We start from the raw sequence: 22,179 nt of genomic DNA, 5'->3' as shown, positions 1-22,179 counted from the left end.
GATGAAATTAGCGATTCGGAAGACGCAATGCTCCTTTGATCCTGGAACGAGTAGCGTTCAACTAATCAATCCGGAAGTACATTATTAAAGACGGAAAATAAGTAGAAATTGAGGTAATGAAAGTAATTTTTCAATATTATAATGCGTAAAAGTACAACGGTGAATGTACTGGATTACGTTTTGCTGGTGGAAAAGTAAAATTGCCACAATTGATGCCACCACCTGATCCATGATGCTCATTAGTTTCTGGTATGGTAAATGATTCTAAACATTTCTCGGCAAACACTCAAAACGATAACAGTTGTTTTCAAATGACTTCGTTGGGTGCAATGCATATTATGCAGGACAATTTTATGCCTACTTACAAGGCATTATACCATAATTGTATGTAAACAAACTGCCATGTTGTTTGTTTAAATAAATAAATTAAAATTAACAATCGTAGTGAGGAGGCAATAATGGTAGTGAGGGACGCGGAAAGAAAAGCTAACATAGTTGTGTATGGAGAGAACTAGGAGATAAACGTGTTCTAAAAAGATCGGGAGGAAAGCTAACATAGTTGTGTATTGAGAGAGCTTAAAGAGAGACGTATTCTAAAAAGATTGGCAGAAAGATGAAAAGGACGCATAGAAAAAGGAGGCGCCTCCGAGAGAGAAAGATCGCGGAGGAAGAGATACGGCAGAACTCAAGTCAGTTCGTATAAAACTTTCGCCTTTTACCAAAGATTTCCGTGGGGGAGTTCAGTTGTATGTATAGACAATTTTTTATTGTGCACATTGGAACAGAAAGGGAAATTACGCAACATATTTGTATAATAATAGATAGTAAATTGGGCCCAATTAGTCTTCTTTACGACATTTTCAATATAATTTGTACAAAGTGATTTTGGTGCATGTTATTTCTTAACTAAGTGTATTTCTGTACCCCATGGTAACACAAAATAAGAAGTGAAAGGTGAGTTTCGTTATAAGTACCTAATAAAATTCAAATTTTTATTCGTACAAGAAAAAAATAAACAAAACTAAAATAATGTGAGATGGGCAATCCAGATGCGTAAGTTGGCTGGCGTTGTGCTCACAATCGAACAGTGAAGCGAAATATTGTCCAAGAACCACAAACGTTTCTTCATCAGAACAAGGATTTGTTCAAAACTTTCCGCTGATAGAATTATATGAAGGTGAATTGAAGTTCACCAGGTCGTCTAGTAATATGTAGATATTATTGAAAGCGAAATGTTAACTTCTATCTAGCTAGCGCTATCATGCAACACTTAAATATTTTATTTTGAGGATTATGCGTTTCTTTTATGGAAAAAAGGTGCTGATTTATTATTTTTTGGGTAGAAATGCTTTTATTCACATATTTCTGGCAACTAAAATGAAGACTTTTTCGAGCCAGTCACTTTGAAATACCCGTGCAAGCATGCCAGTTTATTTTCCACCTCACACACAATTGAAGTCTACAATATAATGAAATGTTCGGCGTTGTTTGGTGCAATGCATTCTTAAGATGTTATTGCGATCTTATCAACATTGTATTCTAAATCCACCACGCCGTACACTTCTCCGTAAAATTCTGTGTCGACCAAACCAATCAAATCTTGATTGAAAAAGAATCTGATGGTTCCAGAAGTCATTCTCACTCCCAAAGTGTCATTAACCTGCGGAATAAAGAAATGAAGGTTAAATATAATACTTCCATGCGAAATATCACAAGTGGTCAAAGCTAATCGGGCGTTTTTTAAATATTTTACGGAGAACTGCATTTAAATTGAGGAATGAATGAAAGTTCAACTGTATTTATTGCTTTATGTACGTTTGACCCATATAAGGAATGATTCCCGAATTCCCGAACCACAAAATTATTCAAAGGAGCAACATGTAGTAAATTGTCGTATTGAGCTACATATCACCGAGTTATTTACATTTTCTTAGAATGCGGTTTCTTCTTTTGCGATTGTAGTAGTCATTTGGTCATTCACAATCATAGTAGTTAGGTGTTCGTAAACGGTACGTTTTACGTCATAAATCAGGAAAACTGAACGGTTGCAGCATGCAACTCATCACATTTAGCTTTAGAAATCCCAGTTTAGACGAATGGCAATGGTCAATTTTAACTGCATTTGAAAAAGGCCAGATTGGCACCCATGCGATGCCACTCCACACTGGGACGTCACCGGGACATATTTTCTATATGAGTAGATAGAAGTTTTACATCGTCTGAGATTACCAATGCATGCATGAGGCAGATAGCTCAGGGAAACATCTCTTAATAATCACCCATTCAAATTACCTAAGTTCGGAAAGTTTTCTTCGTTTGATAAGGTATTAATAATCCTTATTTAAGCCAAGCGCTCCCTGCTAGCAGGGTGCTCAGCTACCCGCTAGCAGCCTGCGTCGTATCAGCGCTAAGCCTCGCCTCAAGGTCACCTCACAGGGGGGCAGCGGGAACCAGAAATAAGAATCACGAAGAGATTTCCCGGCATTCATACTTACCCGTCGCGTTTTCGCGCGCTTGAAAATTTTCACTTTTCATTTAATCGCGAAAAATAGATATCGTCATTTACAATTCTAAATGCGTTAAATACGTACTCCAGGAGTAATAATCTTTCGATTTAGGCAATAAAAAATAATAGGAAACCACCCTATTAAAGTTTTGTTTGAAAGCGTTTTTATTTTAATAGCTGATCTTTATAAATTTTAATGTGCCGAATCCAAACCTGACCTTAGTTTTTTTGTATCACCCTTAGTTTCCAAGCAATATGTAGTTTAATATTTAGTCTAATACCCCTTACGGTATACAGGAAAATCAATGAAAAACTGTGTTACATCATAAAATTGTTTGCACTTACTATTCAATACATCGTGATAAAATTGTTTCTATTTACTACAGCGTGATAATATAGGGTACACTTGTCAACTGGAATTAGTCTACATTTTCTTTCCCTTTTTTCCTTGAAGCTTCTTGTGTAGATTTTTCTGCGATGAATCGCTTGCTGAACTTCTCGGTGAAACACCAACAGTAATCCCCCATTATCTTCGTTCATTAGGCCTACTTTTTCAATTTTATTATAACTATAAAAAAGCTGTTAAATTCTAAAAATATTGCTTGATTTCATAAATTTAACTGTAAAATGTGAATAAATGGTGGGTGAAACAACTTTAAAACCATCACATTCGGATTCAGCAACTTTAAAAACATAAGAATAAGGTATTTTCGGTAAAAAGGTTTTTTCATTGTTTGCCTGTGTTATTAAAGAACAGTCCTCCAGCCAAAATAACGGCTTTCATCGGCCCCTCGCTAAACAGAGTCATAACGGCCTAATTTAAATTGATTTCTTATGAAGCGAGACATAGATGAATATTATTATCTCACGTAAGAGTTCGCAATGCAAACCGGGAAGACAAAAGCACGCTAAGTGTCATTTAAATGCATAAAATGATGAAGAGTCATCGTCACACTGTACTCGACCTTGCAAAGTCCCACAATAGGATTTATATGAGTTAACTTAGAATGTATTCAGTCGTCTTGAGAGCAGCCGCACCAACTTATGCAATGCATTCGAGCTGTGTTTGCATGATAGCACCAGAAACTATGCCTTCCAATCGAGCGTATAAAATCACTCACGATGATAAAAAAAATTCAACCTCATCGAGCGCATTTTAAAGAGAAAAATCAGAAATCGGCAATTACTTGATACGAAGGTCATTCAATAAGTCTTTACAAAAAGATATAAAAATAATTTTTTTGGATCAAGTTTTTCCTATTTTTCAACTTCAACTCGTTTCTGCTCTGTAAATTTTAAATACATTTTTCCAAGGATTTTTAGCCGTTCAAAAAGAATAATTTCGGGATATTCTCATTATTCATTAATTTGGGCAATTATCTACTTCATAGACAAGAAAATTTGTCTGCAAAGCTATTTATTCAAGTTGAGAAATGATAAAAAGTCACTGGGTGTCAAATCTTGTAAATACGGTTAATAAGGTATTTTCAGTAAAAAGGTTTTTTCATTGTTGGCCTGTGTTATTGAAAAGAACATATCATTGTGATAGACTTAAATGTAATTATTTCTCCGGCAATTTTGCCAATTTAATTTGTATGAAAAATTCTTTTTTTAGGTCTTGCCATCAAATTAATTACGCTTAAATACATATTTGAATTGCCGAATTTTTTTTCTTTGTCGTAGTAAACTACGATTTACCAAAATTAAAAAAGTTCACATTAACCTATTAAGCTCATATATTATTAGCTCTTAAATACTTTCTTATGTTTATTTTGAAAACTTAACCGCTTGAATTTTTGGATAAAACTTCTTTTAACGTAGAATCACGGAATTTTGGCGTTGACCAGAATGGCGGACTTAGCCGTGTTGGGTATTAGGAAATTTTGGAACCGCTGCAGATAATTGCAGAGATTGGCTAGAGAAAATAACTATATACAATTTGCTAGAAAACTTCAATACAAGCCTTGAAAACTCTTTCTAAATTTTCTGGAAATTGCAGCTGAAAATGCCAATTTTGGTGCACGTCATTAAGCAAGTATTTGCAAGGAAAAAGTATTTATGACTGCGTCAAATCATTTATCATTTACGATAAAATCCAGCATAACATTCCTTAATCATGTATAATTATGGTAAAAATAAATATCAATAGGGTTATTACCGTTATAATTTTTCAGTAATTAGCGAATGAATGCAGTAATTGAAGTAAAATCACTCTATTTGTATGAAAAAGGCTTAATGGTCTGTTCTAATAGCTATAAAAGTGCTAACTTGAAGCACACGATATGAATTTTCCGCATTGTTTTTACCCTTAAATTCATTTTTATTCCCGATCGATATCGTATGCTGTGGCCAAACTTTTATCCAATAACATGCACTATCCCAATGAGGAAAACTCCACTATCCACTTCAAAGCTCATATCCACTTCAAAGCTCAATGACACTTCGTCCCATTATTGACACTCACCTGGCCATTCCTTGGAAGCTTAACGCCGTCAATAATCTGGCATTTTCCGTTACACTGGAACCCCTGCACACCGTAGAGAAACCACCCTGGGGCTCTGAAATAAGCACCTCTCATTAGCTATTTACACTTAATATTCATCACTTTAATCTATACTTATACTATTCCGGTGACATACCGTATCATCTGCTTCTTTGCCAAGAAAAGTCAGAATGAATGCATTATTTGACCTTGCTTAAATATTATTTTTTCATACATTGTGTGCACATAATAATGTATTAACTTTAAATAAACATCTCGCTAGGGTAGGGGAGACCGGGGCACTTGGCCATAGGGGCAGGATGGCCCAGTCGAGCTAATTCATACAATAGACACTGAATCGTGCTAGGAATCTATCAGAAGGTTGGTAACACACTTTCCCTTTCTCCACAACACCATTATGACTGGCGGAGCAGTTTTTGACAAGTTGTAGCGATTAATTGTATTTGTGCGTGTTTCAGTAAAATTCTACTAACAGGTTAAATGTGTGTTATTTAAGATTAGATCTATTTGTGCCCAATAGTTGAGTACTATAATTAAATATCATATTTTAAGGATAACTTGTGTGTGGCATACAATCTAAATTGCTTCCGTGAGTTTTGTAACGAATAGAATTTATTGTAAACATGGCGATGGGGCAGGTTGGCCCAGCGATGACGGGGCACGTTGGCCATGCATTCCTTCGTCAAAAATGGCCTAATTTTGAATAGACGGTCGCTTCCATCTTCAAATGAGCTGACATTCAGGTGTAAATGACTTAATATTATTTCAAACAGGTTACAATGCATGCTTGCCGACAAGAGTGTGGGGAAGTATCTTTTGTTAAGTTTTGTTACATTTTTGGACCAACACATACGTTTATTGTGCGTATGACATTAGCATTATATGTCATATTACCTGATTTTATCATGTCATACGTTCCTCCTTCTCCAAAGCTAGATTTACATTTTTCTGGTTAGCATATATGTCACTGTTTATGCAAATGTGCTTAAGCAGTTCATTCGAGAAAAGTGAAAAACAAGTCGAGTGGACTTGCGCATTTGATTGCCTCTTTATAGGAAGAATTCAATTACAATTTAAATTGAGCTCAAAAGCTGGATTACCCCTTCCTCACTTACATGGATTATTTTCCGTTACATTTTAGAGTAAGCTTGCATCAATAGTCAACTCCAGAGGTTCCACTGGGTCTGCGATTAGTCGTCTTTGGGAGCGTTGTGTTGTGTCTGAACTGATTAGACACAAAGACTCAATTAAATTCACAGAGGCTACTAAAATATAAGCGCAGTGGTGAAGACAGACTTCTATTTGAACGTGACATAGTATTACAATGTAACGCACGTCAACTAGAGCCAAAAAATAAAATAAAATACGCGCGTCCGATATAGGAAAATGAAGATTCACTATGCCTAAAGTGTGCATTTTTCGACGGTCAGCCTGCAGCACAATGCATTTAGTGCACAAATTGCAAGCGTTGCGCTCATTAGACATGTGTGAACAATGAAATCCGTGTACTATTTCACAAAAGCAATAACTGCGCTGATCCTTTGTATCTGGACAGTCACAAAAGTTAACTGGTTGGTATTAGCACGCGAGAAATCCTAATAATTTAAAGCTTTCCCGTTGTTTTAGCAAAATGATTGCATGTATTGAAATATATTTCTTGATAACTATTAGTTTTATTTTGATTCCCTAAAATCATACTAGTTCAGCTTATCAAAAAATACATGGGCCAACGTGCCCCAGCCGCATGGCCAACTTACCCCGATGTAGGGGCAGATTGGCCCACCTGTCATATGCCCATTATTTATTTATTTATTTTAAATTTATAACACATATATTCAAGTTTAATTATTGCCATCCAGATTTAGAAAGACTGTTCTACAATTTAGCAATAATTTCATAAAGTTAACTATGCATAAATAAAAAATATTTAAAAATGTAAAAAAATCGGGCCAACGTTCCCCGGTCTCCCCTAATATATTATACCAAGAAAACATCATGTTATTGTTAATTTGTTGCCGTTCATGATTTTTTTCAAAGGTTCCAAACAATATGTAATCCGTTTTTTTTATATTTTTTTCTGACAGTAACTGTTGACAGTAACGAAATGTGACGCGCGGGGAAGTGTTAGGACATCTGGTGGTTGATTTAAGAATCAGTTTCACCTTTATACTTATATTTTTGCACGTGAAGAGCAAATGCCGATATAATATTACGTAAAAGAGCTCACATAATAAACACAAAATTACTTAAAACTCCAGTTCAAGATTTCTAATTTTTCCATTGCCGCCATTTTCACGTCCACTTCCTACGCGGGCACGCTATCGAGGGAGCATCCGCGTTCCCTTGTTCGCTTACCCTTCGTTCCCTCGTTCCTTCGTGCCCTCGTCGATTGGATCTACCTTTGCTGTCGTCACATCCTTAAGTTGACGGTCGAAAAGTGCACGAAGGGTGAATAATTGCGAATTGGAAAACGGCCATACATCACTCACTATTCAGCTATTTTTACCGAGTCATCGATTTGACTGCACCGGATATCACCTCAGGTTTCGTCGTACTTACTTAAGGCCCAGAATCATCTGTGGTACTTCTTTGATTTTTTCAGGATTTTCGGTCGTCACTCCAATTGCCAAGTAGTAATCTTCTCCAGCTTCGACATTCATTTCCAAGATCGTGATCTCGAGGAGCTCATCGTCCTGAAGTGGTCTTGACGTAAATGCAAGCGCATTGATGAAGCGCCCTCCAAATGGACTGTGTGGAAAGAGTGGAGAAAAACGGCTTTTCACTTACTTATGCATTTAATTCGACGTGGCAACTACACCTGGACAACTAAATTTCATTCCAAAGTGTGCTCATCTAATTTGATCGAGCGTTCTCCCAGCATGCGCTGAATGTGATTTTCATATTTGATATGAGTACTTCGTCATTTCAAAGCATACATTCTCTTTAAATTTAATTGAGTTAACATATTTTTAAATCGATGCTTTTTCAAGCAATCTGAATCCTCTGCACCGCAAGTTTCAACAAAGGACCGTAATTTGATCTCCATCGGAAACATTATTTATTTTGCTTTTTACACATAAAGTGCGATGCTGAGATGAAAACTCTTCTATATAAATAAAAGAAAGTCGAAAATCGTTTTAGTTAGAACACTTATAACTCGAGAACGGCTCCACCAATTTTAATGATATTAGGTTCCATGGATTCGTCTCAGCCCCGGATAACACATAGGGCATAAAATAACGGATAATTTCACACAAAAAATTAATCTCTTTCTTAGTGATATGTTTTTAAAAGTTATTAACGCAACAACAATTGATAAGTCGGTCAAAACTACAAATTAAATTATTTGTTTTGTTTTTACCTATCTAATAACTGAAATTTGTAGCAATATAACATTTTAATTACTAATTATATTCAAAATATTGACATTTTATTTAAAAAAAATTATTTCGAGCTAATTGTAAGCCCAGCTCTGGCTGACTCTTCACTACCGTGTTTGTAAACAAATCTCCAAGCAATTGTTGGCAAACGGTAATGTCCGTGTTGCATTCGTGATAACGATTAACAAATCGTATGGTCAGTCCTTCAGTTTTTGTGATGTTTGTGCTCATGTGCTAATGAAAACCCATGATTTTCTCATAATCAATTAAACGTGGTATGTTAACGAGTCGGTAAACCATCCGTTGTATTTCTTCCTTCGCTTCAAGAGCGCAGCTAGGAATTAAGGAAAAGTTATTTGATACGCATGCTGCTTCATAGGGGCTTTTATTGACGATTTTGAGCATCAGTCAAGTGTCGGTCAGGCGTTGTGTTAACCTGCTCCGTGAACGGGCCAAGTTTACGCAACAGACTTGGACCTAAAGACATTTTTTTACGGTTAATAACACAAAAAGCCGTTTCTCACCACGGCATCCGCAAATTCAAGCACGGCTCGGGTAACAGCGTTCACCGAAAGCGCACAGCCAGCGAAGTAGCTGTGGGTGACGTCAGAGCCATTTGAGACTGACTTCCCGCCGAAACAGGCCGTTTCAAAGGCGCACAAATTTCATCTGAGCACAAAAGAAAATGTAATGCACCTATTGCAAAAAATTTTTCACCAATGTGAATGATTAGCCAAAACTCACCGTTAGCATCTACTTAAATGGGTATTTTCATTTGAGGTTAACACCCCTATTACCTCATGTCGCTATTGCGACATATATATTAATTTAGGGCTTATTGTCAAAAAGCCGTCAAGTAAAAAATGTAAAACTTCTGCGATCAATAAGCCTGACGAACATGGAACATGCGATGTTGGGTGGCGTAACATGATGGAACTCCTTCATGATGCACAAAGGGTAAGAGAAAAAGACTTTGCTGTTCCACAAAATAAAATATATATTTGCGACCGGTTTCGATATGGCGTATCATCAGTTGGCCAGGCGATGATACGCCGTATCGAAACCGGTCGCAAATATTTATTTTATTTTGTGGAACAGCAAAGTCTTTTTTCTCAAAGCACGTATGACACTTTTCAATTCATTGGCCAATCCATCGGATTTTGGATTGTGGTCCAACTGACACGCACCAATTTCTAGTCCAATTTCCTTTCCACAGTATTGGACACAATTTCTCGCCCAATTTGGAATTTAGAACAGGTTCTATCTTATCGCGGCCAATCTCCAATCAGAAGTCAGTTTGTTGACACCAAGTGGCCACTACAAGAAGCTATTCAAAAAACATACGATTTGGATGTAAAAAATTGGTTTTGTTACGAAAATTCGCTTGAATTTTCTAAAATGTGGTTTCACTATTGATTGAAAAGTACAAATCACACGAACACAGCGTAAATTAATCGAAATACAATGTCGTTCTCAAGCGGGACATTAGAACACCTTTTAGGCCAATATTGGTGAAAATATTGATACGTGTCATACGGTACGTAACTCCCAATATTTTAAACTATATTGTGCGCCGATTTATTGGCCAATAAATTGGATAGTGTCATACGGGCTTAAGGTCGGTATCCACAGTGCGAGGCTGCTCGCTGCGAATGCCTCGCGAATTCTGCCTCAGGGTGAGACATACGCTCTTCAGCGATTTTGTAACCACGAATGCTCACTACGAGCACGCCAACCACCCGCATTCACGAATTGTGCGACGCGAACGCCTCATAGCGAGCAACGTCGGTATCCACAGTCCGAGGCAAAGACGAGCATTCGCCACGAGACATTCGCAGCGAACAGCCTCGCACTGTGGACACTAGTGATGGGCAAAGTCGATCATTTTAGTGATTCAATCATTTTGACTCGAGTCACAGAGATGATTCAAACAATTGATTCAATCGTTATGATCGAAAAGACTCAAAAGGAATCAAGATCGAAAAGACTCTATCAATGGATGTAATAAATCACTTTGAAGAATCGAATAAATACTGCCTCATCTTCGAAGAGCATTGGTAACGCTGATTGCTATCCATATTAACATTTCATATACTATTTTGATTGTGAATTCCCAGATGAGTAAAGTATATTGCAAAAATGAAGGAAGTAGTGTCATGAAAATATTTGGGAAGGCAAAACTGTCACAGTTTCTTAACACTAATAGAATAATTTCTAACTATATATCTAAAAATGTAACACAAAATACACCACACACTATGCATGAATCTGATCTGCAGGATGATTTTATAAACGGCATAATAAAATGTTAACAGCTTTAACTTCTTCTTCTTCTTCTTCTTCTTCTTCTTCTTCTTAACGTTCTCCTACAAGAGTCATCTTAATACTTTCCTTTTACGTGTATTTGTGTTATTAATACTGATAACTGCTGGAAATCATATAAGAAAAAGATCACAAAAGCATTCAGTTCTTTATAACATAATATTTAATTTTCTCTCAACTATTTCTTCCCTGTCGAAAATAGATCAAGCATCGATCGTTCCAAATTTTGAAATGAACCGGAAACCGGGATGATTGATATGAAACCGGAAGTCGGAGTGATTGATGATCGACTTGTTTAACGAAATGAATCATGAGTCATTTGATTCACCTAGTGATTCAATCTTTTTGATCGAATCGTTCATGATCGACCCATCACTAGTGGATACCGGCCTTCACCCTTTGTGAAAATGGAACAGATTACAAAAAATGTACAGACTGGCAGACTGGAAAAAATTTGCAATCTCCGAGTCACCAACTCGAATCCTACAGAAAGCGAAACGCTACCACTAGGATAAATCGACATTGAATGTAAGAGTGGATTTTTAAAAACTAAATTCGACGTGTCCGTATTTCTAATTTTTTAAATGCTTTTTTTTCTCTCGAACTCGGGCATATTTGGACAAAACCCTTAAACCGTATCACTACCCAAGTGTCCTCTTTCGAAAATAAAGGTTTCATCTTCATTACTGACGTAACTCACGGAAAGTCTCCTAGATTGATGTGCATTTCCTAAAACATATGCCTCTGTGTATTAGCACTTGAATAAGGTAGCAAGTTATCGTACTTAACTGTGAAGTGCAATACATTTTCTTTTGCGACTGTCATTGATTATAATACATTCATGAAGTCTACAACCTCGCATTGATGATTGAAATTCATCGTTAAAAACCAAGATTGACTGCCGCGACTACGCTTTCACCGGCTCGCAAAAGAATTATTTCTCACCAACTTCTATCGCAATCAAGGCGAAGATACAATTGGCACATATATCATCAATAGGGTGGTTTCCTATTATTTTCTTATTGCCTTAATCGAAAGATTATTACTCCTGGAGTATGTATTTCACGCTTTTAGATTTTTAAATGACGATATCTATTTTTCGCGATTAAATGAAAAGTGAAAATTTTCAAGCGCGCGAAAACGCGACGCTCAAGTATGAATGCCGGGAAATATCTCCGTACGTCGTATTTCTGGTTCCCCCTCCCGCCCGGTGAGGTGACCTTGAGGCGAGGCTTAGCGCTGATACGTCGCAGGCTGCCAGCGGGTAGCTGAGTACCTTGCTGAAAGGTAGCGCTTGGCTTAAAAAAGGTTTATTAATACCTTATCAAACGAAGAAAACTTTCCGACCTTAGCCAGTTTTAGTAGGTGATTATTAAGACATGTTTCCCTGAGCTCTGTGCCTCATGCATGCATTGGTAACCTCAGACGATGTATAACTCCTATCCTCTCGTGTAGAAACTAGGTCCCTGTGACGTCACGTGGAGTGGAATCGCATGGGCGCCAATCTGGCCTTTTTCAAATGAGGATAAAATTTGACCCTTGCCATTCGTCTAAACCGGTATTTCAAAAACCAAATAATTTGTGTATTATGAATACACTAATGGTGGGTAACGAATCGCAATCAATGCCTTTCGTTGTCTTTGATGAAGGAAACTACCCTATTCAAAGTGCGCGAATGTAAGTTTAAGTGTACGCATTTCTTTTATTTATTTTTAATGCACTTTATTTTTGGGAAGTGACAGCTTAAAATAGCTTCCATCGTAATTAACGAATAATGTGCTATTAATAAACAATCGTAACGTATATTCATAATGAAAATTTTAAGCGCATTGCCGCGACGAAGGGCTGGGCCTCTTGGCCGTGAATGCTTGCACCGACGAGGTAGTCAGATCGACGTGACTAAATAGTTTCAGAATCGCCCTAGCATCGTAGTAAACTGACGAAATCCGCTTGTGACGGCCATATGACATTTACAGATCGACCTGCTGGAGCCGCTGTGGGCCGATGGCGTCTGTTATTACTCTATCCCGGTGTTCACATATCACTCGCTTGCGGTAAAACAGAAGAGTCTGCAGTTTTCACAATCGTATTTAGGAGACATGTATTCATTATAACAGGGGAAATTCATACTTTTATGTCCTCAAGTTATCAAAGATATTTGCATGGACTTAGGGTAACTATAATTTATCTCTAAGCAGCAAAATCAAAAATTTGAAATTGCCGAGACTGAGCAAAACCTTTGATCTTAAATCGAAATTGAAACCCATAGTTTTATTCGAATGCCCGTGGCGAGAAAAGATATCCCTGTGGAGTACGCGGCAAGGCCAAAACGGGCGAGATTCGGATTTCCAATTTGAATTTCCGACCTCCCCTCAGCGCTCCGCAACAATGCGACGGTAAAAAGTGGGAAGGGGAGCACTCGGCCGTCTAGACAGACCCACCTCCCCCCTTCGACGCGTCTAGACGAGCCAGGAGTATCAGGTTACCTTTGGTTCAGGAGTGAAGTCACGCCTCGCCTCACCGGAATAGAGTGGTTTCCAAAATTTTTTTTATTGCCTAAATCGAAAGATTATAATTTCTGGTGTACGCTTATCACGCTTTTAGATTTTTAAATGACGATATCTATTTTCCGCGATTAAATGAAAAGCGAAAAATTTCAAGCGCGCGAAAACGCGACGGCTAAGTATAAATGTTAGGAAAACTCCGCGTGACGTCATTCTGGTTCCCGCTGCCGCAAGAGAGGTGACCTCGGGGCGAGGCTTTGAGCGCTGATACGACGTAGGATGCTAGCAGGTAGCAGATTACCCTGCAAGCAGGTAGCGCTTGGCTAAAATAAGGATTATTAATACCTTATCAAACGAAGGAAACTTTCCGACCATAGGCAGTTTTAATAGGTGATTATTAAGAGACGTTTCCCTGAGCTCTGTGTCTCATGCATGCATTGGTAATCTCAGACGATGTAAAACTCCTATCTACTCGTATAGAAACTAGGTCCCTGTGACGTCACGTGGAGTGGCATCGCATGGGTGCCAATCTGGCCTTTTTATAATGAGGTTAAAATTGACTATAGCCGTTCGTCTAAACTGGGAATTCTAAAACCAAATAATTTGTATATAATAAATACACTAATGGTAGGTAACGAATCGCAGTCAATGTCTTTCGTTTTTTTTTGATGAAGGAAACAACCCTATTTCTGATTTTGGTGCTGCACTAGTCCCAGCCTTCTGGCTGTCTCCAGTGTGTTGCTATTATTTTCAATTCAGGCAGAATTTTTTCAGTTTTTGAATATAGTGTTTCGGGTGGAGAGAGGAGAGGAGTCAAGGAAGAGAGAGAGAATAACTTCGCCGAGTGTTCGCTTCACGATGAAGTCCCCTTGATTGGATTGGTGACCTGAAGGATAAGAAGAGGGTTTGAGCACCCCCCTCGACCCACCCTTCTACCCGAGTGAAGAAGTTCTACTTTAAAAGAGGGGATTTCGATTAATTTTACTATATTTGCGGATTTGATTCGGTGGGCGATATTTTTTAATCGCTCACCGAATCAAATCCGCTCATGTAGTTGGCCAATAATAGGAAAATGCTCAGCTGTCAGTATCTGCGGCGCTTAAACGCTCACCTCCAATTCTCCAAGCTTTGGAGGTGAGCGTATATGCTCCGACTACTGCCAGGTGAGTGGTTTCTTATGGTTGGGCAACTAGATGAGCGGATTTGATTCAGTGGGCGATTGCACAGTGGAGGTAGTAATAGGTTTGAAGGCTCTCACACCGGTTGGGCCAGGATAGGTGAAGTACAGTGAGAACAATGTAAGGCAGCTTTTGTTTGCATCGAATGATAGTATCAGTGTTACAGCACATCCCTTACTTTATCGAGCAAACAATAATGTTCCGTTAAAATTTAGCAGTTTTGGCTTCTTCGTCAATTAAATAAATTGAATAGATTGATCCGAGAGAAATATAATTAAACTCTCTTTTTCGTACCTCTTTCCTTTAGAAAGTAAACAATCTTTATTCGCATTGGTGGAAAGAAGAGAGCTCCCTCCTTCCCCTCCCCTCCCCTGTACCCCTACAACCCTCCTCCCTCTGTCTGATTTGTGCGGTCGCCCCGTTCTAATTAGTTCGCCCAACTCGCCGCAGGTGACGCTCTCCGTCTGCCCTCGCTTACGCCATTCTAATTGCTCAATAACTGCTGGAAATCATCCATTTCTAATGGTTTCAAAACTCTCATTTGACAATTATAATAATAATAATTTATTACTCCTACCTTTGTTTTTTTTACATCTTAATACAATGGAAAAAGAGAAGGAGCTTTAGGTGTTCTCGAAGGTCATAGGACCAGAATTGAGCCACCATCAATTAACAAAAATGTATGCCAACAACATAATAATGCAGTACCTGATACATTAAGTTTTATGTAAATAACATCAAAATAAATTTTCAACTTTTTCCTGTGAGAAGAGCCAGTCTTTAGCAAGTCTCAACATGACATTTGTGGTTTTATTTTTTTAAATTCTTGCGGGCAGTAGATGTAATAATTTTGGCCCCATGTAAATGAAACAGCGTTTATATACAGTTAACTTAGGTCTCTTTGCAACTATAAATGACTCATTCCTTAAGTTATATTTATATTTGTCACTTACACTAGGCGTATTTCCACTTCTGGCAAAAAACAATTTAAGCTCTATATAAATACAAATGCCTAAGTGGCAACAAATTTAGGGCCACAAACAACGGAAATGAGTGGTCTTAGCAATTTTTAGACAGCATTACCCTAATTATTTTTTTTGCAAAATGAGTGCACACTTAAATGTGTTCATGTATTACTGCCTCAACAGATTACACCATAAGAAAGTTTGGAATGAGCAAGGCCATAATAAATGGTTTTTTAACCGGAAGAGGACATTTTCTTCGTAAGTAGTAAAATTTGGACAAGGCAATTCTAAGGCATTTGTTTACAGTAAGTAAGTGTTTATCCCAGCGTAGGTTACTATCCAGAATTACTCCCAAGTATTTCATTTCACTAACTCTATCAATGACCGGACAGTTACAGACACAATAGGGTGGTTTCCTTCATCAAAGAAAACGAAAGGCATTGATTGCAATTATTTACCCACCATTAGTGTATTCATAATATACAAATTATTTTGTTAAAGAAATACCGGGTTAGACGAATGGCAATGGTCCATTTTTATCCTCATTTGAAAAGGGCCAGATTGGCGCCCATGCGATGCCGCTCCACGTGACGTCACAGGGACTTAGTTTCTATACGAGAAGATAGGAGTTATACGTCGTCTGAGGTTACCATTGCATGCATGAGGCGCAGAGCTCAGGGAAACATGTCTTAATAATCACTTATTAAAACTGGCTAAGCTCGGAAAGTTTTCCTCGTTTGATAAGTTATTAATAATCCTTATTTAAGCCAAGCGCTACCAGTCAGCAGGATACTAGGCTAGCCGCTAGCAGCCTGCGTCGTATCAGCGCTAAGCCTCGCCTCAAGGTCACCTCGCAGGGCGGGAGGGGGAACCAGAAATACGTCACGCGGAGAGACTTCCCGACATTCATACTTATGCGTCGCGTTTTCGCGCGCTTGAAAATTTTCACTTTTCATTTAATCGCGAAAAATAGATATCGTCATTTAAAAATCTAAAAGCGTGAAATACGTACTCCAGGAGTAACAATCTTTCGATTTAGGCAATAAAAAAATAATAGGAAACCACCCTATTGAAACAATTTGTATAATGAAATATGAGTTTACCATTAAAAATACTTGTATTACATATGTCATAGCACATAAACTTCGTCTTTTCACTTAAATCTAACCTATTGAAATTAAACCATTTTCGCAAAAACATAGATCCTCTTTCACAAGTGCTTCAGCACAACTCCAATCGGGAGCTGAGTAGCACAGTGCTATATCATCAGCAAAGGCTGTGAGTTCACCATTGAATTTATTTTCACATAAATCGTTTACGTAAATCAAAAACAGAATAGGTCCTAAGACAGAGCCCTGTGGTACTCCCGTCTCAATTGTAACATATTCACTAAAACAATTATTTACTTTTACACATTGTGCTCGAGACGACAAATAGCTTTCGAACCACTTCAGTGATAACCCTCGTATTCCAGCTTGCGCAAGTTTCATTAGCAGTATTTCGTGCGAGAGTGTATCAAATGCCTTGGTTATGTCTAGATATAACCCAATAGTTCACGAGCTTGAATTGACTGAATTGTTTACTTCGGTCATATGCTTCTCTAGAGCACCTTCAGTTCCCAATCCATGCCTGAATCCAAACTGATTTTTGCTAAAAAATTTGGTCTTGTCTAGGAATTTCAGAAGGCGACTTTTAACAAGTTTCTCTAGAATTTTTGCAAATACAGACAAAAGAGATATCGGTCGGTAATTCGTTATTTGTTATCTGTCCCCTTTTTTATGCACTAGTACAACAACAGCTTTCTTCAAAGGGTTCGGAAATACGCCATTGATAAAACTTAAATTAAAGACGTGAGCGAACACAGGAGCAACATCATCAATAATTAATTTCAACATTCTAACATCTATACCATCATGTCCAGGGGACTTATTGCACGAAAGATTTTTAACTAATTTTTCTATTTCAATTGGCACCACTGGTTCTATTTAAAAGGAATTCAACTCACTTTTATTAGCACAGGGGTTTTGACTACATGCCCTGTTCTCATCATTGTATTTTACTTTTGCACATTCAAAAATTTTGTTGAAGTATTTATTAAATTCAGAGTCTAAATTTTTTGAATCACTAATAACAATTCTATTTAATTCTAACTGCATCATAGAACGATCTCTTCGCTCTTCACCAATTAATTCTTTAAGCAAATTCCATTGTAATTTAGTGTTTCTATTTGCCATTTGAAATTTTGACATGTAGTAATTACTAGCTGCGTTACGAATATTTCCGCGCAATTCGTTTCTGTACTTATGATATTCGTTTTTCAGGCTAACTTTGCTTGGATGCTTTCTGTGTTTTTTGAAGAGGTAATTTTTTCTCTCAATATGTCTCAGGAGATTTCCAGTAATCCACGGTTTTAATTTAACATCTTTTTTCGTGTGATTTACTGAATATTATTTACAATTCATTCATTGTATCATTATATTTGTTCACCATAAACAACAAAATTGAAAAACTTTGTCCATGATAACCTTTCTATTTCTCCCATATTATAATTATTGTTTGATTATTATCCAAGTGATTAATAGGTGACTTACATGTAACAGCGAAGATTTTACGACGATAATTTTCTCCTCTCCGATAGAAGTGGTAACACCGTACTAGGGGCAATCACTTTCGCCATAAATATTTTTAAGAAGAAAGAATATAATTATGCAAATAGGAACGAAGAAGTAGTAGTTCTTACTTGACTCTGGTGAGGTTTCGTCTGTCGTCCGTTAGAATCAGCAATCGTCCCCGCATGTCGCTGAAGTGAAGAGGTTCGTCCTTTGACTTGCTTAATCTGCAAATTAATTTAATCGAATTATTAATTATTATAACTTCACTTAAAATGCGAGAAAAGACTCGCGTGGCTAACGCATTAATCAATGACCCTGGCTGATTGTAACCCATCCAGGTTAGATTGGAACCCGCGACCTTAAGTTTAGTGAGGTAGTACAGTCTCTGTTACCTCCTAGGCTGGCCATAAAAATATTTTATAATACTAATTTTTTTAATTAGGTCAGCGTTTCGTTTGACTCTCCTCTTTACCGTGAAGGAAATCGCGTTGAAAATGCTCGATCAGGGGCCTCCCAAAATTTTTCCGGAGAGTACAGGAATGTTATTTAGGTGCTTCCACTGAATTGCGACAATTATTCAAAATATATCTTTTTATCGGGGTCATTCCAACTCCTTCGTGAATCGATCAGTGAAAATTGAAATAATTATTTATATGTTATTTCTAATTTCTTCCAAAAGCAACAATTCTCCGAGTCGGTTCATAATTTTTCACGTTTATTACGCTGTGAACACAATAAGGTTTCAAGAACTTAGGGGTCGTCTTACTGGGCGTATGTTTTTGTGCCAACATGCTCGTGAAAACTGCTCATTGGAATGCAGTACACCACGTGGTGAAGGTAGGTAAATAGGCGTCACCAGTAATGTAAATTACATTCATACGGGAAAGAAATAGAAGCGAAATTCTGTTAATACATGTGAATAAGTGATGAATTTCCAGACGCGTGTGATTTTGCGTTAATATTCCATCTTCTTTAAATGTGTCTAAGTTTTGAGACTCTTAGCTGTTTGAGAATACATTTTATTTGCATATGAAATAGAAAATAATTCCTTAAATATATGTTTAAAAGGTGAATTTTACCATTCATTTAGTGTTTACTTACAGTTCATCCAGCTCGCTTTGTTGGTGTTCTACTTTAGATGCCAGCCGAGTTTTGGGAAAACTTTTCAATATTGTAGCACCTTCAACCACATTCTGGTGATTTTCATCTGAAAAGTGTCCATATTTCATCGTAAAAATTGAATATTTATGATGAATGATTTTTACACATTCCTAATAATCAAATGACGCCGCTTCGATTTATGCGTGGTGAATAGTTCTATTAGCGCCTGACTCTTTCGCTGAGCGAAATCGTGGGTTTTTCCACAGATTTATTTAATCACGGAGGCATTTGGCCACGTAACAGAGCGGAAGCACACACATTTGTTTGTGACCCCTCTCGAATCAAAGCCATCCATAGGTTTGAATGAAAGCATATTCTAGGGATGCGAGAGTACTCGAAAACCCGAGTCGAGTCGAGTCGAGTAGTTGGTAGAATTTTTCGGCTACAGAGCTGTCGAGCTGTTGCAATCTGCCGACAGGAAGCGCTATCAGGAAGCTCATGTAATAACATCGTTTTTAAAGCCGATAAGTCATTCTTAGGGTGCCTTCACAGGTCGGCGTTGCGTTGACGCCGCGGCTAGCGAGCCAATCAGAGCCCTTCTTTGAGAATTGATGACGTCACGTCTTCAGCTCGCTGCGTCGTAGCAGAAAAACTGAACCTGTCGGATTTTCTCTGTGCGAAGGCGGCAGTACGCCGACGATTTCGAATTGGTATTTGTTTATGGGAAGCTAAGGTATACAAATATGCAAGATTAGCTCTAATGGGAGTAACAAGTGCTGTTTATTTCATTATTTACTATTCTTTTGAAGTGAGGAGCGTAGATCAGCATAACATATACCCGTCAATGGTATCACAATCTAAATACAGCGTGAGAGCTCCTTGTTGGTGACTGCGGTCGTTTAAATGCCAATTGATATTTAATAATTGTGCCCTATTGATCTACTCTATGGAGCTATTTAGATAACATGAGAAATATAAGAAATATGCTTCGGGTAATGAAGTAGGGTTAAGGGATTGAGGCGGCATGCTTAAGAGAGGGAAACATTTACTATTTCCGCGAAGGGCAACCCTTTATCCCTTGCCACGCGTCTCGCCGCGGTGTGTCGCGCTGAAACGTCACGTCACAAGTTGTGCTATCTTTTAGCCTTTTTGATCACTGCGCACGTCCGACGTAATATTCATTTGTTGCTTTTAGTTTCTTTCTTTAACTTAGAAAACAAGAATTGCAAAGGCTGATTTAACAATACGTGACATTTTTTTTGGCTCTACAAAGCTGATTTCTTTAGTTCGATCGCTTCGTCCACTTCAATTTTATGATGACTCTAGATCCATAAAAATCGATGATATAGTTTTAAACAAAAATTCCAAAGGCTCCGAAATCTTGTAATTTTGGTGGGATGGTACTTGTGTAGCTTAAGTGTGTAAAAGTGTGTAGGGGAAGATAATTTTCTGCAGGCCGTAATGCTGTAACATGGAGACGACAAACCTGATGCCTAAGCATGTAGAACAATTGGTTTTTCTGCAAGAATATTTCAAAGGAACAAATATTATATGATTCATTTACTTATTTTGTAATCTTTATTATTGCTGTGAAAAAGACTTTATTCAGGGCCCACCGCTGTAGTTAGGATACATCATGACTTAAATTGTCGACACATTACTAGAGGTTAATTCCTTTCAATTGTGCCTATGGGACAGTTTAAGACACATTTATTTCTTTTATCTCCTAATTCTGCCAATTACCATCAAAATCCCTCATTACCTTTTTCTTTTTAAATCATGCTAAGCATTCAGAATAGAATATTCTCTGGGGGATTGGAAATTTGAGAATGTTTTGGAGTATGCATTGCTGTATTGCCTGGTCCAGAATTCATCATACTCGACTCGACTCGGTCATGTTTTCAACTCGACTCGAGATGAAAAAGTGATACTCGCACATTCCTGGCACATTCATTTCTCAGTGAAACGAAATCTCCGCTAGGAAATATACGTGTTTTTAAGCGTAAAAACTTGTTTGCACGCACGATATTGGCCGTTACTTACACTGTAATAAATGTTTCCCGAAGGCAATAGATAGAAAATCATCAAGACTGCTAATGACGAGATAATGGAAGGAAAGAGAGTGTAAAATGGTTATGATGGTCTTACACTGGAAATGAAATGAAATTGGACCTGGGAACTATTTCATGACTTGATTCAAATCACAATCAGAAGAGTATTTTCCGGCAATTTTCATTATAGATATATTATATAAATTTCATTAAAGATATTAATGTTTGACATTCAATGAAAATTGAGCGGGTACCCATCAAATTTGAAGGTGATAAACAATCATATCTCAACTGTTAGAAAAGACGTGGAAACGATGGAAAAGACGTTTGCTGATTGAATATAAAAAATCGAAGTAATCAAAATTTGGAATAATTTTATTCTGCCATAGGCAATCGATGGAATTGGTAATAGTACAAAATTTCGTAATTAATTTGATTTGTTAATCTCTGTGCACAATTTTAAGTAATTTCAAACGAAATTTACTTTACATATTTGAAGCTGAGTTCTCAAACCTACATAATATCTTCATTATCTAGGGAAGAGGTTCCACGTTAAATTGCCAAAGGGTATTTGAGTAGCATTATAGCAATTACCAAAGTGATTTCTGCTCATTTTCAGGAATTTACATTGTATAACTGTTAGAATGCCGTTACGGAACTTATATTTAAAATAAAGTCTATTCCGAGTCCTTATATTTTTGAAAATATCCGAAAGTAAAAAACGAAAAAATCTAACCTTTATAATCCTGTTTTCCGATGAAGGGGTGAGAAAAACTATCGCTGCCTTCTTGGATGTAATAATTTGGAAATCGTGCACCAGCAATACCGAAAATGATTGTGGCAACGATTATCGCCCGAAGAAAAGTCATTTTCCTGGCAATTGCAATCAAGACCAATAGAGTGGCTGTAGTAGCGATGAAGACTAAATGGGTGATAACAAGTAAGCTCTTATATACCTAGAAAACCTGATAAAACATTAGCTGATAAAAAGAAACATCGAAAGGAGATAATTGGTCGATGAGGAGGAAAATTGAAGAGTGTTGACGAGAGACAAGGA

At 37.5% G+C, this 22,179-nt stretch overlaps 1 protein-coding gene and 1 pseudogene across 1 annotated transcript; one reads left to right on the top strand and one right to left on the bottom strand.

Moving 5' to 3' along the window:
• Positions 1 to 674: 674 nt before the first annotated feature.
• On the top strand, positions 675 to 786 carry LOC124166153 (annotated as a pseudogene).
• A 538-nt stretch (positions 787 to 1,324) lies between these two features.
• On the bottom strand, positions 1,325 to 22,054 carry LOC124166020. Its single transcript, XM_046543597.1, has 6 exons — positions 21,859 to 22,054; positions 19,072 to 19,177; positions 18,099 to 18,194; positions 7,569 to 7,757; positions 4,971 to 5,064; positions 1,325 to 1,660 (listed from the first exon to the last, which is right to left on the bottom strand). The coding sequence occupies exons 1-6, from the start codon at positions 21,989 to 21,991 to the stop codon at positions 1,505 to 1,507; spliced, it is 774 nt and encodes a 257-aa protein (XP_046399553.1). The 5' UTR covers positions 21,992 to 22,054; the 3' UTR covers positions 1,325 to 1,504.
• Positions 22,055 to 22,179: the final 125 nt, after the last annotated feature.

Source organism: Ischnura elegans, chromosome 9 (genome assembly GCF_921293095.1).
Source record: "Ischnura elegans chromosome 9, ioIscEleg1.1, whole genome shotgun sequence".
NCBI lineage: Eukaryota > Metazoa > Arthropoda > Insecta > Odonata > Coenagrionidae > Ischnura > Ischnura elegans.
This window is presented reverse-complemented; position numbering and strand designations above follow the sequence as displayed.